Genomic DNA, 23,723 nt, shown 5'->3' on the forward strand with positions numbered 1-23,723 from the left:
ACACACACACACACACACACACACACACACACACACACACACACACACACACACACACACACACACACACACACACACACACACACACACACACACACAGGTTGAATAATTGTAATGATTGTCATGTACAAATGTTTGAAAGCATAAAAAACAACAGACATTTTAATGTTTAAATATAAATTTGTATTTACATCGATATTAACATCAAGAAACAAGGTAAGAAAAAGAAATGCAATAGTATTTTACATCCTGTAATAATGACTGTATGTTTCCCAGATGTGTTTTCTCTTTTCTTTAGCTCCAACGATGCACTGACAGGAGATCGTTTCCTTTAAAGCAAAACACATACTTTTTTTTTGTTTACATTTGTAGATTCATACTCTTCATTGAGACTGGGGTTAAACAAAGCTAAAACAACTCCAAGCTATTATTCGGAGACAAAATGACATCAATCATGAAACCTTCTTTCCAGCTTAGAAAATGTTGACATTCTCTTGTGAAAGAACCGTCTGCAGCACCACATTTCAACTGGCCATAAGTTCTACAGAAAGGAAGACACTTTTACAAACAAAAAACTCAAACCACCTCAGCAACTCGTCTCTACTCTATGTCATACGGATAGGGATAAAATGCAATTAAACATATCTAGTTTAATGTATATTATAGGTTATGTGCGACAGTTAAAGCACACGGGAGTACTTGCACGTTCTACGTCGGGAACTGTTTCTACGCACAGCAGAATGACAAACAAAAATCTTTGGATTAAGCATGTGTTCAAAGGTAGATTTCTCAACATAAGCTTCACAGGAAATAAAATGAAAATTAAGGCAAAGAAAAAAGTCAGTTATCAGGTAATAAGGGGTTTAAACTACTTCATGTGTTGCTTCCATCATGTTAAAACATTTGTAAACGGACCAAATGGACTTATGGACAGTTATACGGTGGGACTGATTTCCGAAGTGTCGTATCTGAGGCCGAACGATCCTTTCTGCAAAATTCTGAGCACAGAAATCTCAGGAGAGAAAGTCACACATGGAAGCATGAGGTTCAGAACACATCGACGCCACATACTGGTAAGACATCCGGGCCTCGAGAAGCCTAACACAATCATGTGTCAACTCTTTTTGTATAGGCATTTTTTTTGACAGAAGAAAAATAATTTATTTAGAAAAGAAATTACACACTAGCACCTCTTTTGCTAAGACAATATCCCCAGAAAATAAAGAGTGCTTTCTGAGAGAAAGAAGGTGGCAGTATGAAAGAAAATCTACACGTACTGCTTACAAAAAGGAGGCCCTTACTTTCCAAACAATGCTTAAAGTATTGAAAATAAAAGCTGACCTATGACGGATTAAGAAAATTACACTTTTAAATATCAAGCCTTACAATCTGTGCAAAAACAGTATGTGACCTACAAAAGCATATATATATTTATATATAGTACATTTGAAGCTTATTTACAATTCATATTCACAGACAAAAGAAAAACAAAAAGCTCCAAACAAGACATCATGTCTAATACTGCAGTGCCATCGCTTTGAGTAAATGATACTTCATTTGTCCTCAGAGGAAAACCAGGAGGAAGGATTATTGCTAGAAATCTAACACACACTTCTCTCTTACAGTGGGAGCTAATATAGACATCATTTCATAATTGGCAATCAATTTCATTTCTGCATTTGTAATAACACTGTTAATTGGTGCGAGGTAACCAAAATATCAGCACATTTTGGATTTAAAACTACCTCTGGAAAGATAAAATGATCATGTTAATGACACTTTATAAATATAAGTTAAGTTTTGAACATTTATAGAAGTCTGTTTGTCTCAAGAGACTTTTTAAAATGACTTAAAAATGGTTTTTTGTAATAAATTGGTACCTCTGTAGATGAGAGCGTTGGATAAAATCTGTGCTTGCCGCCTTTCTACTGGTTCCCACTTTAGAACAAAGATCATCAAAGTTACCCATTTCCAAACAACAGCCCCCATTACCCGGAGAGGAACGGTTGGAGAACACACACACACACAAACATGAACCAAAATAAACAACTGCTGCAATGCAATTCTTGGGTAAAGGCCTCTGTATTGCCACAATCCTTTTGATGTTAGCCTTTCCTTAAAGTGCAATCAGCCAACAAGTAATTCACTCGTACTTTAGCGGCGTCCTGGAGAAGGAAACAATGTGCTACTGCCTAATGACATTCATCTGAGTGTCACAATCTGATGTCTCTTCATCTTGAACCACGTTTACTTTAGGGATCCTCCAGGAGCAGTGGAGGGATGGCGGGGGAGTTCAGAAACAAGAGAGGAATCCCACATTTTGAATCTGAACACAGCTGCATGGTACATTCGACAGAGGAGAGGATGTCTTAACACTTTCGTCCAAGTCTGTGATCTGCTCGAGTGTCTGTCCACCTTCACGGTTTGGTCCAGGGAGCGGTTTGTATTTACCGAGGCGCACACACCGATCATAAAGAGAGGAATATTAAACTACAGCCTAAAAGGGGAATGACAGAGCTGTCTGAGGATTAATGTAAATGTATCACAGTGTTTCTGATTTTCATGAACGCTGCATGTTTTAACATATGTGTGTGACAGTCTGTCTGCTTTCCCTCAGGTTGCCAGACTGATACTGGCCATGAGTCCAAAGGAAGTTCACCCCCCCCGTCTGGTGGGAGTGCAGCACTGCACACAGACACACAACACCTGCTCCTCCACACACACTCCAGGGCTGCAGCCGTGTCCTGTCTCTGAGTGGAGATCACAGCGAGACTAATGTCCTCCTGTCACGATGCTCAGCAGTATTTCTAGATTGAAGGGAGAGAAGAGAGAAAGGAATAAAGAAAAGTGTGCAATAGAACTGCAACTGATCTGAAGTGTAGCCTGTCATTAAAACAGCTGCCAGAATGAAAATCTTATTAAAGCAAATTTCATTCAAGCAAAAAGGATAAATCCTCCGTATTTATCTGAAGTTAAGCTGATAAAACTTCTTCATCCTGATTTAAATATATATGAAAATGAAAAAAGAAATTGGCATGAAAACAGGTCGATGGAAACAGACTGTGTTTCTTTGCTGAGCCAAAGCAGAGCTATATTAACAGAAACCGGAAATTGATAATAAAAGACTACATTTGGTTGATACCGACTAAATTGAACTAACTAAGACTCCCCATCTCTTACAATGAAACTGCTATAACAAGAAATGCACTCACTATGGAAAGGAGTAGATATCAAAGCAATAACCATTTAGTGTACATGCTTGTCAGTATTGTGTTACGACAAATTTGAATAAATAAAACCAGTTTTTTCAGACTCTCCTCCGCTCTGCACCCACCTGATCAGGCCCCATCGGCATGCGTCCCATCACCATGGGGTTCATTCCCATCTGCCCTCCCATCTGGCCCATGTGACCTCCTCCTCCGCTGGCTGGCATCCCCCCGTTCATCATCATGCCCCCATACTGGCCCGGGTTCCCCTGCTGCCCAAACTGCTGCTGCCCTGGAGGTCCCTGCTGCCCAAACTGCTGCTGAGGGTACGAGCTGGAGAGGGAGAGCGACAGGAAGAACAAGCTGGCATTTAAGAAATAACACCTGAAGAGAAAGGTTCTCCCTTATCTGACAGCACAGAGTTGTAGCACCTGTTGTAGATGTGTGTGATTTCCTACCTGGTGCGTCCCATGCCTCCCTGCGACCAGCCTTTAATTTCCGCCCCCTGGTACATGGGACCGCCCTGCGGGTGCTGTTGCATCATGGGGTTCTGAGGCCCCAGGCGGCCGGGCATCATGGCGTTAGGAGGACTGCCGCCTGCTGGGCCGAACGAGGGGTCTCCCTGCTGGCCCATCCCTGTGGAGAGAAATCATCCAGCATCAGCTCAGTCCTCTATTTACAGGAAATACATAACCAACCATCAATATGCACTATTTTACACTTTTCTCAATGTTGTTAGTATTACACAGGGTACAATGCATAGTACTAACATGGAAACTATTATCCTGGAGATGAAAGACTACAATCTAATCATTTAATTAAAAATAATGGTATCATGAATCCACAGGTGTCTATTTGACCTTCTTTTCCTTTTGAATTTAAATAATTTAAATATTTTATACACAGGTATTGACTGATATTGATCAATTGTATGTTTAGTAATAGATTAAAGACCTAAATCTCAATTGAAATGTGTTAAAAAATATATATAAAGATGGTAAATCAAGATAGATAGCGATCCTTTTGCCTTATAATGTGTTCTGATACTTACTATCCCTTTAATGACGGACTATAAAAAAACAGAGCGAGGGATGGTATTCTTTCAACATAAATCTTCCAATCCTCCAATCTAATGACAAATGTGAAGAAGACCCCTGCAGTGCACTGACTCCCCACCAGGGAGCAGCAGTACTCAGTGATGCACCAGCCTCAGTAAACTCACCATAGCTCCCCCCGTAGCCGAACTGCTGCGGCCCCGGCTGGCCCATGGTCGGCCCCCCCATCGGGCTCTCCATGCCCCCAGGAGCCGTGACGTTTGGTGGAGGACTGAACCCCCCCGCGGCGGCTGCGGCAGCGGCGGCCTGCTGCTGCTGCATCAGCATCATCATCCGCTGCCTCCTCATCTGCATGGTGACCATCTCCCTGCTGCGCTGAGCCATCATCTGAGCATTGATGAAGCCCGGCTGCACGAAACACATAATCAGAGAAGTTGAGGAGGGTTTGCATGTGGTATAGATATATTTGGAGTGTTAATAAAGTGTGTATGCTATAAAATATACAGCGTGTAATGTAAAAAGTAGGTGAGTGATAAGGTCTCTTGGACAAACATGGTAATTTGGATGAAAGATGGATAAGAAAGGCTTATATTTTAAATTCCATTAGACTACAACAGTCAAATATGTTCCAATTGTTGCATCACTTGAATGTTTCTTAAAGAAAAGGAAAATACAAACATAAAAGTAATATTTTACAGACTGTAACAACTCTAACAAATTAAAGTCAACAGAGCGGCATCGGAGCTGAACACTCCAGCACCCGTCTCTCTTTTGACAATATACTAGACATAATAAATATATAAGGAATGTCGTGGCCATAAAACCTTCAAACTACTGGCAATTTTAATCCCTCTGGACATAAGTAAATCTAAAAAAATAAGACTCCTAAAAAGCCACAGCAGGGATCTGTCGAGTTAGTCAGTATGTTGAACAGATTTAATGAAAGGATCAGTACCACATTCTGATCAAGCACACCATATAAAGGGGTTTTAAGTGTGAACTACTATTAGTGTCAAACTTGACCCTGATAACGAAATTAAACCATAATCTTTGATATGATCATCCCATATTTTAAAATCAGTATTTCAGTGATTCGTCCTTAATATAAAGTATATTTACGTCATCTACCTGTCCTCCCATGCCAGGCTGCATGCCTGGCCTCATGCCAGGGTTTCCTCCTGGGTTCTCCATCTTCATGCCCATGCCCTGCCGCGTCTGATTCATGAACTGAGGAGAAAAAACCCATTAAAGACAAGATGGAGGAGCAAATGATTCTCTGACCCTGACCCACTTGTATATATACTTACTATATATTTTCAGAAAATGTATATATACTGTGTATGCTGAAATGAACGGTGCAACTTGATGATGGTGATTCATTGCATTAGTTTGGGTCTTGTTAAAACATAATTGTTTGCATGCAAACCGTGAGCCTCCTGTACCTGCTGGCCCTGCAGCCTCTGCTGCAGCTGCAGCCTCATGGGCTTGTTGGCAGTCATCATCCTGGGTCTCATCATGTTGGCACGAGGGTGACCCATGCCGCCCATCCCACCCATTCCAGGGAAGCTTCCACCTTGGCCCATCTGAGACAGCATGGGCCCGAACCCCCCCTGCTGGGCCTGGCCCTGCATGGGGTTCCCTCCATAGCCAGACTGCATGGGCATGGTGGGGGGTCCGGGGTAGCCCTGTCCATAGAGGGGCTTCTGATCTAGCACCATGGACGGGTCCTGCCCTGGAAAAGACTCCAGCTGCTGCTCACTTCCCTGGTTCTGGAGCAAACAAGACAAAAGAAGAACTTTGTCAAACCTCTCCATCTAATTGATTAATTTCCAATTGGTTGGCTCTGTAATTGTCTTTTTCTAAGCAGCACAGACAGATCCCGCTGGGCTCATCCATCTTCCTTCAGAGAGAGTCTGAACACGGTGAGTCATGACTGAAATATCTAATGCAAAGATGAACGTTAGGCTCACTTATGAGTCATGGCATGCAGACGGATCGTTTCTACGTTCAATTAGCTTCTAGAAAGATCTAGAATGCACGAGGATGAAAGCGTGGTAAAAGGAATACTTAACACACTATATCAAAACATGTATTAAGATCCCTCACAACTTGTGCAGTAGAATCAAAGTCTCGCTTTCCCAGGCGTACTGTATGCTCAATACTTCCCGAACACATGGGTAAGACTGTTAATGCACACGTGTTTTAAATAGTAAGGTTTTATCAAAAATGCACGTGCTTGGGAAGTGGTGAGCATAACATTGATATGATTTATACTGCATGTGCTGTTTTAAACAGAGGCCCCTCATATACTTTGTTTTATCAATTACATTTTCAGATTTTCAATCAGCAGCGAGGCATACGAGAAGACGAAGTCTTGAAGGTTACACAGAGCGAGTAATTGACATTTTTCAATCCATATTTGTAAAACATTTCTGCAGACCCACCTGGCTGACGAGGTCCGGGATACCCAGCGCTCGGTCGATCTCCTCCAGAGCGATGCCGTCCGTGTTGTTGAGCAGAGAGTCCAGCTGGTCCAGAAGCGCCCGCTCGTCGCTCTGACCCTCACTGGTGGTGGGAGGCACCAGGAGATCATCTAAGGCGTTTCCAAACTGTCGTCTACAAGGCACAAACAGACACTCATGAGGCTGATTCAAACCTCCTGTTATATTACATGATGTACTCCCGAGCAGCTCATCAGGAATGAATACAGAGGAGGAGGGATGTTGCACTGACCTGGTACCGTCCATGCTCATTATGGCGTCGGGCCAGGAGGGGGACTGATTGGGCTGGCCCTGCTGACTGAAGGGGCTCATCCCCATGTCGGCAGAGCTTCCTACACCACGGAGACATTACATATTTGAATTATTCACATACAGGTAGTCAGCAGCTATAGGTTATGCAGCTTGGGTGTGATGAACAGGGAAGTGTAGTATGTATTCGTCCACATATAGTTAAGGTCTCCTCATTATAGAATAACTTCTAAAAAACCTCAGATTGCCATACAATTTAGTACAGAAATGTACTTCAGGGTGTACTGTAATATGGTCACTTTGGTAATCCTTAAACTTCATCTAAAGGTATTATAAGATCAACATTTGTATTAGAGTTTTGTACAAGTGTCTCTAAAAACTGAGCTATAAGCTTCCACTGTACCTGTTTTTTGGTACATATTAAATAACTGTGCCGTACCCATATCCATCAGCTGTTGCTGCAGCATGGACCTGGTGCCCGGTACGCTGTTGGAGCGGCCGATCATGGGTCCTGACATCATGCCCCTGCTGTTGCTGTACTCCATGCCAGGACGCATCATGGAGGGATGTCCTGCTGAACCCACAGGGCTCGCACCTGAGCGGGACATGCCCCAGTCCGCTGACCCCCCCATGGGCGACCGCTGGGGAACCATGCCCCTGTTCATTGGTCCTGTTGATACATAAACACCAGATATTCATGAGTCAGTATCATAAAAGTGTTTGAGGAGATCTGTTCGGCACATTCATGGTCCTCAAAAAGGACGGTTAACCTCCAATAAAACAAACAAACATTCACGTCTCTTGTTTTTAGCGTTATTTATACATTTAGATTGTTTTGGTGTGCGAGTGTTGGAGGTATTGACCGTAGATATGCCTGCCTTATCTCTAATACAATATAACTACATTGTTCTTTGCAAAATTCATACTGCTTAGAGAACCATATTTTGGATTTGTGAACCTTCCCTTTAAATCGGTGTCTGTAAGATAAGTATATAAGTTATGCAATAATACAATATGAATTCAAAGAAAGTGAAGTCCCTAACTAGAGAGCGGTGAGAGAAATTGTGCTGAAATTGATATTGTGCCACTGAAACACTCACCCATGTTTCCTGGGTAGCCGTCTGGGCTGCCCATCATGTTCTCCTGCTTGATGAGCATGGGGCGTCTTCCCGCTCCCACAGGCCCGGCAGGAGGCTTCCCATCCATGGACATGGCCCTCTGGAAGGGACCCCGAGGCCCCGGGCCCATTCCGGCATTTCCTGTGCACAAAAAGTATAAACTAATTGATCAGAAATAAGGAGAATAAATTGGTGTTGCACAAAATTAGGAATGGTTGAATCCGGGGAAACCGGAATTTATTTGTCAAACTTTAAAAAATAGTGTATGACTAATTGATGGATTTATGGTCGTTTTGTTAGCATAAATATGAAAACAAATGAAAATAAATATACTTTCAAATTCAAATGACTTCATAGGATATATTACTGCTATGATAATGACATAGAAACACATTTGCTATCTAAGCATTGAATTTCCATTCTATTAGATTCTCTATATTTAATGAAAAACACGTTTATTTTCTCCTTAAAATAAAAGCCTGGGGGAAAGGGCCAATATAGGGAAGCTTGTATGTTTCTACCAGAGAAGAAGCTCTAGGAGTTAAAAGATAATTCAGCATGTGATGATGCCAGATGTAGTTTACTGGCATTTTATATTGACTCCTGCTCTGCGTCAAAATGTCACTTCCTGTAAGCTTTGATCCTTTAACCACTTACCCTGCAGGCTGTCGTCAAGGCAACCCTGGGGTTTGCTTCCTGTGTCGTTCGCCCCCCCACCTCCGCTCTGATCCGGGTAAAAGTCAGAGCTTGAACCCCTCAGATCTCCGAGGATAGACTCCAGGTTATGCAACTGGATATAAAAATAGAGCAAATGAGTTATTACGTAAAAGTATTTGAAGATCACAGGCAGTGAGTCAATGAGCTCTATGTATGGCCAGCTAAATTAAAGTATGATTTTGCACTTATTTAATCATTTCATAACAAAAAAGCGATCATACATCATCCGGTGGTTCTGACTTGATCTTGCTCTCAGGATGTTCGGGTGCAGATCCAGGTCCGCCCCGTGCGGGACCGCCAGCGGCCCCCGGGGCTCCCTTCACATCTAGATCCTCCAGTTTGGGCTTGACATCCACTGGCTCTTTGGAGTCATCCTTGTTGAGAAGGTAGTGGAGGAGGGCGTGGGTCTTCTCCTTCTTGGGGCTATGCTGCTCCTGCTTGGGCTCCGTGACCATCCCCGGCCCGGCCCCTGCCCCTCCTCCTGCCTCGCCGCCCTCCTGGCCCCCGAGCGTCACCTTTCCCGTGGCCTCGGCTGTGATCTTAGCTACGTCATCTGGAGTGTTTCCATTTTGAAGAAGCTTGTGGAGGATCTTGTGCTTTTCTTGCAGGGAGCCAGTGTAGTGCGCTGAGGAAAGTGATGCTGCCAAAGCCCCTGGCCCAGTCGCCTGGCCCGGATTGGCACCGGTTGATGAAGAGGAGACTCCAGTCGAGGAGGGGCTCGTCATGCCTCCAGTGGGGTCTTTACTGTCTGAGCCTGCAGGAGTGCTGCTGCTAGCTGGTGGAGGAGGTACAGGCGGCCCTGATGACCCGCTGCCACCTATCCCCAGCTCCTCGGTCGGAGAGGTCAGCAGCTGCAGCAGCTTCTTATGCCCCTTACTGTCCGGCAACCTCCGAGAGGGTTCAGAGCTCGCCGCCCCCGCATCGTTGCTTCCCTCTGCGGACTCTTTAGTCGCTGTAGCTGCCTGGTTGTCGGGTCGGTCTGCAGAACTCTCAGCCTGAGGATGCTGATGAGGGTGGTGATGGTGCATGGGGTGGTGATGGTCGCCGGGCCCCAAGCCTCCCGCTGGGCTTTTGGAGCCGTCTGGGCCCGGTTTGGGCGGCTGGCTGGGCTGAGAGGAAGAGTGGATGCTGGGCAAGCCGTCTGGTTTGTGGGCTGGCGAGGGGGACGTTAGGGTGGAGGGGAGGGAGCTGCCGACTCCTTCACTGATCGCTTGTAGGGCGTTTAAGGAGCTGCTGGAGAAGGTGGTGGTGCTTCCTCCACTTCCTCCACCACTGACGATGCCGCTCATGGGAGAGTGCATACCTGGAAAAGAAAACATAAGTCAAAATGAAAAAACAAGCTAATATATTAATAAATAACTGATGCTAATCAACCACACACTGACTGGCTTACCTCCAGGTGAGAACTGATTCGCGCCCATCTTTGGGCTCCCTCTGTTGCGGGGGGACATCAGAAGTCCCGGCTGGGGGCCACCCATTCTGGGGCTTCCTGAAGGGCTGTTCATGCCGCTTAGCCCGAACCCCCCGCTGCTCTGAAACGGGGGCTGCTGTTGGTGCTGCTGCATGCCTTGGCCCGGGTGATTCATGGGACCCATCTGATTCATCTGATTCATGTGCCCCCCCTGATTCATCTGCCCCATGTGATTCATCTGCATCATGCGGCTGCCCATGCCTCCACCTCCACTTCCTCCTCCGCCACCGCTGCCTCCGTACATAGAGCTGCCTCCCATCGGACCCATGTGACCCATGTGGCCCTGCTCGTTCATGCCGAAGCCCCTGCTCATGCCCATCCCCCCACCGGTGTTCATGTTCATTTGGGCATTGGGGTTTGGGCCTACCATGCCCTGTGGTCTCATGGTGTTCGGCATCATGTTTCCCCCCTGAGCTGAGCGGTAACCGTTGGGTTCCCTGAACAAAAGGAGAAAACAAACAAACATTTGAAAGTCACAAACAATTATAAGGTAACAGTGGTGAGAATGAAGTCAAGTCGAGTCATAGAAAATTATGATGTTCTCCCCCAATTTCAAACATACCAAAGTCAATGCTGAACGTCCCATTTAAAAAATGACAGTTTTTTATCTACAAAGCAATTACTTACATAATTTAAAGTGATATAAATAAAACGCAATGGAAATTATGTTTTTTATTAAATAAAAGGTTAACATATATTAATTGATTGGATCATATCCCATGCATTCGATTAATAAATAAACACTTAGAAAACAAAAAATAGAAAAATGCAAGACATAAATATAAAATCTTGATCTCATAATGCCTCTAGATGAAGTTTAGGGATGACCAAAGTTACTATATTCAATTCAATTCAAAACCTTTATTTATACAGATAAAACCCATTGAGATCATAGACCTCTTTTACAATGGTGACCTGCTTCAATTAGTTCCAAACATTAATGCAAACATGACAGAAAACAAAGGACATTATATGATACTACAGTTTGTATACTAGTAGCATTTACAGACACCAATATTTTCTGATTGTATAGCGTCTATCCTAGCTTTAAAAACATGAAATGGAATCAAACTGCTTAGCTTCCATTCCTTTTGTAGACTGTTCCATGCTAGCGGCGCTGCGCATCTAAAAGCTGTATTTCCTAATACAGTCCTAGCAGTTGGCACATGTAATACAACCACAGCTTTAGATCTCAGGCAGTAGCCATTTACAATACGCTGTGAGATCAGGGAACAGATGTAAGACGGAAGTTTCCCTAACATTGCTTTATAAATAAAAAGATAAAAGTGATTTAGCCGTAGATATTACAGATACACCCTGAGGGACATTTCTGTACTAAATTGTACGGCAATCTGAGGTTTTGAGACTTTGATTTGCTCCCAATCAGGGAGTTAGCTGGCATAAATGTGGGGACGATCTTAAAAGTAAAGAAAAACATGTAACTGTCAAGCAAGTCAAATTTGGGTCTCCAGGGTGACGTCAAGGCATGTTAATCGAGTCCCCTACCTCTGCTGTTGTCTCTATAAATGATCAGTTCCTGAGTTGTGTTTTCTCAGTGATCATAAGATGTCAGAAGAGCTACTTCAGATGCTATTTCTGTGGCATGAAAGCTTGCATGGACGTGCTGGAAGGGGTCTAGACAGTCAATTAAACACCCTTTGCTGTGTCTGAAAGGAGTGTTTGTATGTTCAGTTTCTGACCTCTGTAGAAGGTGTGTGGAGATAAATCCCTGCGGCTCGTTGCTCATTGGGTGCCGGTACAGTTTGCTCTTGGTCTGGGCTGTGACTGGAGTGCCGTCGGACAGGGAGAAGCGGTACAAGGGAGTCTCAGCGTGACCCTGCAGGAAGGCTGCACAGACGGATAAAAAACGACAAATGAACAGCCTGATAACAGAGGTCATCAATCACTGCCTTTATGTTGAAACCAACCCTGTGATTACAGCAGGGATCAATGTGGTAGCGCTCAGACATTTGTATTCATGAGATCAATATTGATACACTGATGTATGAGGATTGTGTGTGTTTCAGGGTTTCTTCCTGAAGAGAGGCCTGGCCAAGATAGGGAGCAACAACAAATAAAAGACAAACAAGTCTCCTTAACTACAGCCTTGTAAGAGAGAAGATGAAATACACAACTAAGCAAACAGTTAATTAAATACAGGGAAATCCTGATGAGCTCTTTCATTATGAATTTAAAAGCGATTCACATGATGAATTATTTAAGTTTGAAGTACTTCAGCGGTTGATTCCTGGTGTGTGTGTGTGTGTGTGTGTGTGTGTGTGTGTGTGTGTGTAACGCACCCTCATGGTAGTGGCGTTTGTGCGACCAGGGCTGCCCGTCACTGTGCTGCAGGAACATCTGAATGCAACGCCTCAACAAATCCTCCCAGCCCGGACGCATCGATGCCCGCAGAGAGTTCTGGTCGATCTGGATCAGTTTACCTGCCAGGGAGGACAGAAGGAGGACGAGCGGGGAGGGAAGCAAACAAGGAGATGAGTCAAAACCTGTTCATGGAGAAAAAACTTCACAGCCTGTTTGTGCGTTTTGTGCTTGTTCACTGAGCATTTAGGGTACGCAGCTCCTCACCTGAGAGCTCATGCCGAGTGTTGAAGCTCTCCGTTCTCTCCATGGCTGTCACCCGACGGGCCACGCAGATCATACATGACTGCAGGTCTGCAAAGGAGAGGAGAGGAGAGTCAGTAATGATTCATGATCGATGCATGTGCTTAAGGCTCTTTTTCTTGTAACAACTTTCCTTGACTCTGCTCCTTTAGATCTCTACTGCGATAAATGAGACAACATTTTTATTTACGAGGCAAGAGATTTTTGCACCTTTAAACAAACCCAGGTTTTTCCAAACATGTGACATGTGTAAACAAGATGTTGTTGTCCCATGACCAAATCATCTCTTATTTGTATCATTTTTACATTTTGCACATGACTTCTCTGGTGTTTCCGTCAATGTGCTGGATTTCTTTCAATTTCTATTTGATATTATGAAATGCTTCTGGTAATGGTAAGAAAGTGGAGAGGAAAATACGGAGAACATTCAAAAGAGTTTATGTCTATGTACTGAAGTCCCTCTAAGAAGGACACAAACAAGAGCTTGTTCAGCTATTGCATTGCATTTAGAGTCATACTTTTCCACCAGAGTTGCGTATTTTCCAATTTTATATTCACTTTCTGTTAGAGTTCCCCTCCAGAAAATACTCAGCTTGGAATAATAATTAGTGTGGAAAAGTCCAGACTTAAAATATCTGCACTGGAGGGTTTTAACCGAAGAGAAACCTTCCTCCTTCAGCAGATACATTTTTAAATAACAAAAAAAGCTATGAATCGTGAAAAAACAATAAGCCAAACATATTTATAAGCGTGAAAAAGAACAAATGTGATTGTTTTTCCAAGTAATTACTTCTTATCATTAACTAAATGTGTGTTATTATGTGACCGCCCAAGCGTACCTTCCCCCTCCTCGATCATGGCCTTGGGCTGGGTAAGAGCAAAACACTGCATGGTCTCGTAGCGCGGCCCTCCTGGCCCCTCCTCCATGGGGCCGTGTGCGTGGCCAAACTTGACCAGCATCCGGCAAGTGAAGGTGTGACTCTTCTGTCGGGCTGCCTCGCTTCCCCACGACACTCCATTTACTATTAGAAAAGAAACACAAAAATACATTTACACTGGGGAGTAAAAATGGAGCTGGGACTGAAAACTAAATGTAGCAATGGACTGCCTGTGATCAGACGCCACAACAGCTCACACCCTTTTTCTGCCGGGAATCCACACACACAAAGAAAAAAACAACAAACACACTGCAACATGTATTTTCCCTCTTAAATTGAGAAGCAGAAGCCTCTCCTGCCGTACGGATGCCTGGCTAAATGGACCATGGGATTAATGTAGCCAAGGTGTCGATTTCCAATATCTCTCCCTCTCAGTGCGCTCGGCAGCGGGCAGAGGCCAGGGACACTCAGCCATCTATCCTCATTTAGACCCTGACTTCTCATCACGACACACACACACACACTCATTTAGACGGGGTCACCTTCACAGGGGGGAGAGAGAGAGAGAAAGGGGAGGAAAACTTCAGAGAGACATCCAACTGTCCTCCAAGGTCTGCGTGAAGCCTTATCAGAGGCCTTGAGCCGGCGGGAGGTTTCTGTCTGGCAGGTGCAGGGAAGATAAAAGAAAAGACCCAGGAGAGCGAGACGTTTTTTTGGGGGGGGATAGGGAGAGGTGATTTCACAAGGCCTTGGGACAGAGAAAAACACGGTACAGTCAATGGGGCCAACATCTCCCCTCAGACACAATTAGCCAGTGGTGAAAGAAGTAAACAGATGTTTTACTTGAGTAAAAGTACAAATACTACTCAGTAAAAATACTCAGAAATGTCACTTAATTATAAGTACAAAAGACTTGCTATAGAAATGTAATTAAAGTACCAAAAGTAAGAGCACTCATTGTGCGTGATGTCCCATTTTAGAATCATACAAATATATGAAATGTATTTTTTAAATATGCATTCATCACTGCTGGAAAAGGTGGAGATAATTGTTATTACTTTATATACTGCTGCTAGATATTTTAACCTATAATTAGATATCATAGTTTATGTTTTAGTTTATTTATATTTAGTTTTAGCTAATAATCTGAATCTGTAAAGTAACTTCTTTCTTTTTTTCAGACAAATATAGTGATATTGGCTTAAAAAATAGTAGTGGAGTAGAAGTAAAAAGTAGCATCAGATGGACATACTTCAGTAAAGTACTAGTAATCCTCAAATCGTACTTGAGTACAGTACTAAAGTCAATGTACTTCACTACATTACACCACTGCAATTAGCCAACATCGAGGCAAGACAGGCGGGTCAAAAAAACACACCGGCCGACAACAAAAACTCACTCCATGTCTTGTGCTCGAGTGTGTGTCTGTTTTCGTTAGTGAATGTGCGTGATTGTGTGTGTATTTAGCTGTAGCTGGCGTGGTCAACGGTCATCCCGCAGGAATGTGCAGCGAGAGCGTATTTCATTCATGGGCCCAAAAGATAATGAAGGGGGCAGAGCAGCAGAGCGAGACACAATGGGGGGTGGGAGCGCAGACAGGGAAGCAGGTTGAGAAACAGACAACCACAATGTTTGGCTGCCACACCAAGAACGAGTGAAGCTGAGAACAATTTGAGAGACACGAGGGATGCTCAGGGAGATAAGGCGAAACTTAAAAAATAAAGAGAGTGAATGAATAAAGCGGCGTGCAAAGGGAAATAAGTGAGAGAGCGTGTCAATGACATGTCGGAGCCGCCACTGCTAAGGAACATTACTGCAGAGTTAATAGAGGCGGGTTCAGTCGAGCACACGCATCCATAATTAATCAGCTTTATAAATAGTGCTGTGTGTGACACACACACACACACACACACACACACACACACACACACACACACACACACACACACACACACACACACACACACACACACACACACACACACACACACACACACACACACACACACACACACACACACACACACACACACACACACACACACACACACACACACACACACACACACACACACCACCTTTAAAACATGCACTCCTTTTGCTGACATAGGTATGTAAATATACACATTAATACTCAGGCACATGCAAACAAGAATTGAATTAAGTAGCGGGAAGTATGGAGGTGCATTATTCAGCAGTAAGTAGTTTCCAGATGGCTGCCATGGGATCTGAATAGAGCTCGGCCTGTTTTACACTGTCTGGACCACTGAGTGTGACTGACAGCTGCGCTACGCTCTGCCTGCTTAGCACCGGGTGGGCGGGTGCTCCTGTGCACATGTGTGTTTTGTTAGGTGTGTGTGCCTCTTTCCGAAAAGCTCTCATGCACATGAACAGGTTTCCCAGGAGCTCCTCATTATAACCAGAGAAGGGGTTAAGAACGGAGTGAATAACTGAGTGAGTCTACGCTGACGTGCGCGAGTTGTTGCAACCGCTCAAAGATTGTTTTATAACTCGGCCCTGTGGAAGTTGTCAAGCTGAGTTTACTTCTGAGCAGATGTGCAGCCTCCCTGTGAGTGTGTTTGTGTGTAAATGTGTGTGTGTGTGTGTTTCTCACTGTTGGTCTTAGGCAGGTTCTTGTGGAACTCTTCCCGGTCGTCCTCATGGAGAATATTGTAGACGCTGGTGTTGATGAGCTCCTCCTGCTTGTACTGCAGGTACTGCGTCACGTTGTCCGACACAAACACCACGCTGCCTTCCCGGTTCACCACAAACAGGAAGCCATCCAGAGCCTGAGACGAAAGCGACAGGAAGTCACCACCAAACCTCGAAGAAATATTCTCTGATCAGACGGAGGTGCAGTGCAGCACTCACCTGCAGCAGGAGCGGCCCCAAGTGGTCCTTGTCGATGACCCCCTGACCCGTCGAGGACACGTCAGACTTCTGGACGTCGTCGTCGTTGGATGAAGCTTTTCCTGCAGGAGAAGGAAAAAGACAAGATGCATTAAAAAAACAAAGACATTTCAAATCCTAGCTGCCCACAAAGAAGGGAAAAAAAGAGCAAAGGAGAACACAAAGAGAGAGCAACGATACCTGGAACTGGAGGAAACTGTTATTCACTTCTACAGCTGCACCAGCAGGGGGCAGCGTTTCTCAATCTTTACTTGAACATTTTTTCCCTCTAATTTAAAAATACAGGTGAGGAGGGAGACGGACGGAAGCAGGTTTCTCTGAGGAGCCCGTCAGGAGGAGTAGAGGGCTGGGTGCATGTGGAGCAGGTAGCAGCCGTCCTCTTGCTTTATATTCAGTGTCAGACTCTGAGGGACTGTCTGGTAGGCTGGGGCTGAGAGAGAGAGGGAGCGCGGGAGAGAGCTACAGAGGCTCTGGAAGCTGTAATGGTGCAGGGGCAGGAGGCACCTGAATTAATGGAGGGGCTGAGAGAGAGAGAAAGGAAGACAGACAGATAAAGAGAGAGAGACAGGAAGGACCAGAGGGAGGTGGACGGAGACGATGCTGAGAGAAAATGCCTGGCATTTGGGTATTAATGCAGGGATTGGTCTGAGGAAGAGGCGGGGGCTGCTCGGCTACAGGAATCATTCTATCTGATTAGCTCCCAAGGGGCACAGATACCCACACAAAGAAAAAAAAAAGCCATTGCTGTCTCATCCAGGCATTGTGAAGTTAGGTAGAGAATGGTTGAAAGAAAGAGGGAGAGGAAGGAGACAGAAAGAGAGAGGCTGCCCTCCATCAGTTCCCTCAATATCTTAAGATGCTGGGAGCAAATCTAAATATGCTGCAATACAGATGAGAGTGGAGGAGAAAGAAAACCGGGAAGCAGAAGAGGAAGAAGACGCTCGAGCAGAGTACGTAAAATCCAAGTGAGGATTTATTGATGGAGAAAAGAGCAAAGATGAAGGTTTGCAGAAAGAGCAACTGAAAGTGACAACAGGAACAGGTAGAGAGAGAGGGAGAGACGAGTGTAAACGCCTGTGTCATTTCTGTCTTCACTTCCTGTAACTATGGCAACGTGTCAGCAGCCAGTCAGGGCCAGCTGTAGCCTCTTCCCCTTCCTGTCGAGGTGGCAGACGCTGACGGAGTCGAGCACGAGAACAGAATTCACCCCTGATCTTTGAAGATTCACACAGGGCTGAATGTAAGAAGCAACAATATGTCCGTTCGGCGATGCAAGACTCTCAGCCTGGAGCGTTTTCACTTTGTTTGCAGTGGAAATGATGACTGCTGCATAATGGAGACAGAAGTATGACAACGGCAGCTGTAACAGAACTAACAATTTGGCAGTTCAGCAGAATGGATGGGCATGTGATTACCTGCAAACCTCCAATTAAACAGCCCCTGGCGAGGGCAGCACACAGCTGTGCATGCTCATAATACACACACACACACACACACACACACACACACACACACACACACACACACAGCATTGCCAATGTTTCCACCCAAACATAAACAGTTCAGGCTGTGAAATTTGTGGGAGATGAATGACTGATTCGTCCTTGCACCTGGGCTCTGAGAAGGCACATGTGTGTGGGTGTGTGTCCAGCTTTCTCTCTCCCCTCCCTTCACCACCTCTCCCAATGTTTCCTAGACACTCTTGTCAACAGTCCTTCTGACAGGGATCTCAGACAAAGTGCGTCCACTCACCCTGCTCTTTGATCTGGCGGATCTGGCGCACCGTCTCTTTGAGGATGGCACATTTGTCTGGTTTGACGTTGAAGCTGTCGATGTCGCCGAGGTTGGCCGAGATCAGCTCTGCTAGCTCTTCAATGTATTTGCTCTCCTGTTCCCGTCGCTTCCTGTCACACCTGCAAAAGTTGCAAAGTTTAAAAATAAGCCAAGGCTATGTGATGAAAACAATGCAGATTGGATGAGTTTTTAAGTAGAGCAACTTGTCCAACGTCTGAATGGAAGTACTATTTTCCCCTGATTCCATCAAACATGAAGCCTTGTGTTTCATTACATATCATTTAGCATGTATCACATTTATGTTTTCAATCCCTCTCTTTTGATCTGATGAAGATTCAGTTCAGTTCCAACATTGCATACTTATAAAAACAATTGTAAATAATAAATTGTAGAATCACAGTTCAAGTGTAATTTATGTCATATCCTTACCTTCCTGAGAAGGATTTTAAATTCAATGATAATCTAACTAGGTTAAATCAATCAGGAAGTGCTTTTTCTACCAACATTATGGTCAAAATCCTCCTAAAAATGTGCACATATTTTGGCTCCTACTTTTCACAGCACACAGAGGAGCAACAATGCTCGGCCTGGAGAAGCCGCTGACCCAGTAGCCCACTTTCATGTTTTTCTCCTCTCTCGTGCTGATCAGAAACACTCACCCCAGACCCGGCGTCTCGCAAGTGGAGAGCTTGCGTTTACGGTTTTCTGAGCTCAGAGGCTCCATGGAGTTCTCCCCCAGTCCGCTCATCGTGAACACATATCAGCACCTGAGAGGAAGGAGCACACACACAGGTGTAAACAATGCTTTATTGCAGGCATATCAAATCAAGTTTTATTTATATAGCACCTTTATAAACGATTTTTGGTCGAGCCAAAGTGCTGTACATATAATAAAACGTGGCATAGGAGGAATTACAATGTTCCTCAAGGCCCTTCAGCTTCCATTGATACATAATTGCGAAAGTAAGGAGACATGGGAATCGTCCTTTTGAACTCAGCAAAAAATAACCAACCAAGAGCAGTTTATGAAGTGGATACAGTGCAAAACACACAGCAGAGTCGAAATATGCGTATATCATGCAAATCATATTCTCCTGGCAGAGACTGACGTTCATAAACATGTCTCGTCTGCCTCCTCGTCTCCCTTAGAAAAACAGAGTAAGCGTGAGGTTGTGTTTGTTTGTTGTGTGTGTATGTCTGTGTGGGCCTGAGTTCATCAGCGCAAATGGCACACACACACACACACACACACACACACACACACACACACACACACACACACACACACACACACACACACACACACACACACACACACACACACACACACACAGGATTAGCAGTGTCTCTGACGATAAGCCACGCTGCACAACTAACCCTGTTAGACAGCCGTCTGTCTCCCATAATGCATCACATTTCTTAGGAAGTGAGCTGATAAAGGTTGTAGGGAAGAGAGGCAGATGGGACGAAAAGGAGGAGGAGGAGGAGGAGGAGGAGGAACAGAAGCAATAACGCACAGAGGGAGAAGCTGGTGCTGTGAAGTGAGCTCTGATTGGTCGTTTTCTTTGCCACAGTGACAGCAGCTGACACTGGGGAAAGGTATAGGAGGGGAGGGAAAAGAGGATGGAGGAAGGGAGGGAGGAGAGGAAAGTAAATGAAGGGGAGAAAAAGACAGAGCACAAATAGAGTGGGGGATAGACAGAGAAAATGCAGAGGAAGAAAAAATATAGAAGGCGGGAATCAGAGCGAAAAGAGGAGGAGGAGGCGGCAGGGGGAGCGAGCTGAGATAAAAAGAGATAAAGGCGTGTCAAAGAAAGACGGGAGGGAAGGGGAACAGGTGAGAGGGGGAGGAATTAGAGGAGGAGATGTTCAGACTGTCTGGTGTGTTGAATGCATGTGTGGCGCACAGAGTGGGCTGAAAGCTTCCCCTCTTAACCTTCACAGCCAGGGCAGCTTTTTCACTCCATGATTACATGGTTATCCTCTGACCAGAGCACTGCCTCTCCTGCATAGCAAATCAGGCCAACGGCAGGGGAGAGAGACGGCCTGTTATTTAATCACCATGCACCATCATCTCATGCTCCTTCTTGTGGGATCAGTTCATGAAAATGTCTGATTTCTTTCTTACTTTTTCTGTTCTTGGATAGAAATCGCTCTGATCCTCAGTGCTGCGCTCTCGAGATGGTATCCGGCTCAAACAGGCAGTGAACATGTTAGGGCTTGCTTTCATACATGTCTTCAAGACCAGGTGAAACACTAGTGTATTCCCTTGCAAGACAACAACAGGGAATTCTTGTGAATTTTCTTCTAAAAGCAAGAGATGCTCTGAAGATGCTCAATCGCTCCCGCTTTGAGTTTTCTCTTTTAATCTCTCCCTTGAGTAGGCTACCTCCCATCCGACTGTCTGTCTGACTGTCTCGTTGCCTTTATCTGCCTGCCACCTGCGTTTCTTCTTGCCTATTCTCCCACCTCCCCTGTCTGCTGCTCATCGTCAAACAAAAACCCTGCTTGCTGTTGTCTGATTAAACCTACCACGAGGAAGACAAGGAGCGGAGGAGGCATACAGAGGAGAGGGGGAGGTACAAAGTCGAGGGGTTTAGAGCTTGTAGAGCCAAAGCAAAGTGTTTGAGTGAAACTCCGTCTTTGCTCCACAGACGCTCCCGCCCGCCCGCCTGTTTGGCAGCCTATTGATGGAGTTCTCAAAGGGGGAGTTGCTCTAATTGCGGAGTGAATGAGGCGGCCCCAGAGAATGGTTGATTAGGAGGCTGCTGAATGCCCCAGGGAAATGGGTCACCTCCAGCCTGGCGCGGGCCGCCCGCTTTTCCAGTGCAGGGAGAAAGTCAATTACACGCCACAGGCAGTGGGGTCTGGTGGCAGAGAGGCGGCGGGGCTGCGGTGGGTACGATATAGCAGCAGGGGGCATGGGAAAGAGACGCGTAAAGAGGTCAAATGAGAGAGGGCGATGGCTTGGATGGAGGGCAGCAAGAGGGACAGGATAGATGGGCGTATGGATGGACATTTAAGGGAGTAAAAGTGAGGTGCAGTTGATTTGAGAGAGTTCAGACAGAGCAAATGGTTTCTCTGCACCTGTGTTAATGCACATTTTGAATTAGAGCATTTTAAAGAACATTTAATATAACATCTTGACATTAAAATAGCGTTTGCTGATGCAGGAAGGTTTTTGAGAATACTTTGAAAAATATACAAATAGATGATGATAAATTCGAGAAAGTGATAGACTGTCAACAATTTAGCCAATTAATAAATAAATCAAGTCAGAGCCTCAGGAAAAATTGAGCTGGGAACTTTAGAGATGAAATTCAGTGGAAAAGGAAAGCATCACCCAGGAACCTTTATTCATCAAATCATATAGTTGAAAATGACTCAAAGGAATCATCAGGGTTAGAGGTAAGAGTGGGAAGCTGATAATCAGAATACATATTAACAAATAAAAACGGGACAGTGGTTAGCCCCCTCCCTCATATTTAGCCATCATGGAAGTCTTCTCTTCTGCCGCTGACATGGACAGGTGAGTGCACCCACGCAGGTAAACAGCTCCGATTCTTTAGCACTAAAACTTTGCTGACCCACATATTTTCCGGGTCGTTAAACGGGTGTCAAAAGAGGATGGCTCAGGTCAACACGCTGTGGCATCACCTGGATTGGAGTTAAAGTCTTTAGCTCTGCTGCAGGACGGCCAGTGGCCCCGGGGCCCGGAGCCCAGTGGGAGCACTGCTCACCGGGAAGAGAAGACTTTATGACAAAACCAGAGGAAACAGGTCACCTCATAAAAAAGAAAGCATGTAATCCAATCCTAAATTCATATGCTTCAGCACAAACAAAGATACCCTTAAAAGGATAGTTCAGATGTTTTAAAGTGGGGTTGTATAAGCTACTGGACAGGAGCAGCAGAACAAAAATATAAACGATAAAATGAAATAAAAGGAATGTATGCTAAGTTCTCTTCAAAGCCACCAGACTCCATTAGCAAAAACGACAGTCTGAGGGGGGAAAAAAGTGAACTATACACTCAAACTAATATTGATTTTTTGATGTGGCTGGAATAAGCCACAGCAGTACAATGCTTTACTTTCGCATCCTTAATCCTGTCAACTGCCATCCTCTTCTGTAGATAATACACAATGGGTGCGTACCTCATACAACCCCAATTCAAAAAATGCTAAACTATCCCTTTGACATTAAACAGTTGCTTTAACCACTAAAGGCTGGGTTTCTATGACATGAACTGTAAATAATCATAGTTCCCAGAGGGTTTCTTGTTGACCCCCTGAACTTCCTGCTAGCCTCACAATCAGGCCAAGGTTTCCTCTTGCATACAGGAAATATCAAAGTGTATCCAAACCCTTTTTCAGACATGGAATATGTTACATTGCTGGCCTTGTTTATAGTTTTGTCTTTTTGTCATTCAGATGAGAGTCGTTGACATGAATATTTCTCACTACATAATATTACAGAGTTATAAATGTACAGTAATTAACATTGTTTGATATTTGACAAATCTCCTACTTATTCATATTTGTGTAATTTCTCCATGCAGTAAATATGTTTTATATAAATTAGATGCATGTGACATTTCAGCTCTGTTATGTTTCAGTTTTTTTTTCTTGTGGCAATATCAGAATTGTTTTTATTACAGAGAAATAAAATTAAGTTTGCAAATAGATTTCATTGTTTCTAACAATAACCCTGAAGAGGTGTGGAACAGTTTGTGGATTAAGCATTCAATATTCACTATTCATTTCATGGATTTAAATCAGATAATATTTGTTTTCTAAAATGTGAACACTGAATTAGTTCTGGTATTAGTTTCTGGTGGAAGGAAGAACTTTTTGAAGACAGCAGTGAGTTTATATAATACTATAATACTTTGGTGTCTGTCTACGCCGGGATCCTGAGTCGTGGCTGATCCTGTTGCTGCGGTCCTGTGTCCTGGATCCTCTATCCTGAGTTCTGGATTTGAGTCCTGGACTTCGAGTCGTGGCTGAAGCTATCACTGTGGTCCTGCCAGACTCATCATACTACTTCCCTGATGGCTCCAACAACAACAGGATTGTTGATATCCTCGTGGATTCATCTTCCTATTATACACACATGCATTTCCAAACATTTGGACTACCTATGTTGTAAATGTATTATCTCTTCGATTTCCACACGGCATCTATTGCACGTCTGTCCGTCCTG

At 44.5% G+C, this 23,723-nt stretch overlaps 1 protein-coding gene across 2 annotated transcripts in view; it reads right to left on the reverse strand.

Annotated features, from left to right (window-relative positions):
- Positions 1-160: 160 nt before the first annotated feature.
- LOC117543044 (nuclear receptor coactivator 3-like) overlaps positions 161-23,723 on the reverse strand; it is a 67,718-nt gene continuing 44,155 nt past the window's right edge. Inside the window, exons 3-23 of one of the 2 annotated variants that reach the window (XM_034211070.1) lie at positions 19,181-19,288; positions 18,480-18,640; positions 16,689-16,789; positions 16,432-16,606; positions 13,779-13,961; positions 12,904-12,990; positions 12,618-12,758; positions 12,018-12,165; positions 10,240-10,754; positions 9,068-10,149; positions 8,787-8,919; positions 8,112-8,270; positions 7,451-7,681; positions 6,995-7,094; positions 6,706-6,877; positions 5,704-6,030; positions 5,390-5,488; positions 4,429-4,669; positions 3,665-3,842; positions 3,335-3,539; positions 161-2,807 (exon numbers count right to left, since the gene is read on the reverse strand). In XM_034211070.1, coding sequence (XP_034066961.1) covers positions 2,796-2,807; positions 3,335-3,539; positions 3,665-3,842; positions 4,429-4,669; positions 5,390-5,488; positions 5,704-6,030; positions 6,706-6,877; positions 6,995-7,094; positions 7,451-7,681; positions 8,112-8,270; positions 8,787-8,919; positions 9,068-10,149; positions 10,240-10,754; positions 12,018-12,165; positions 12,618-12,758; positions 12,904-12,990; positions 13,779-13,961; positions 16,432-16,606; positions 16,689-16,789; positions 18,480-18,640; positions 19,181-19,269 — 4,539 coding nt within the window. In that variant the 5' untranslated portion in view covers positions 19,270-19,288 and the 3' untranslated portion in view covers positions 161-2,795. Of the gene's footprint in view, positions 2,808-3,334; positions 3,540-3,664; positions 3,843-4,428; positions 4,670-5,380; positions 5,489-5,703; positions 6,031-6,705; positions 6,878-6,994; positions 7,095-7,450; positions 7,682-8,111; positions 8,271-8,786; positions 8,920-9,067; positions 10,150-10,239; positions 10,755-12,017; positions 12,166-12,617; positions 12,759-12,903; positions 12,991-13,778; positions 13,962-16,431; positions 16,607-16,688; positions 16,790-18,479; positions 18,641-19,180; positions 19,289-23,723 lie in introns of both variants that reach the window. The other variant, XM_034211069.1, reaches the window with a different exon arrangement.

Source organism: Gymnodraco acuticeps, unplaced genomic scaffold (assembly GCF_902827175.1).
Source record: "Gymnodraco acuticeps unplaced genomic scaffold, fGymAcu1.1, whole genome shotgun sequence".
NCBI classification, from domain to species: Eukaryota; Metazoa; Chordata; class Actinopteri; order Perciformes; family Bathydraconidae; genus Gymnodraco; species Gymnodraco acuticeps.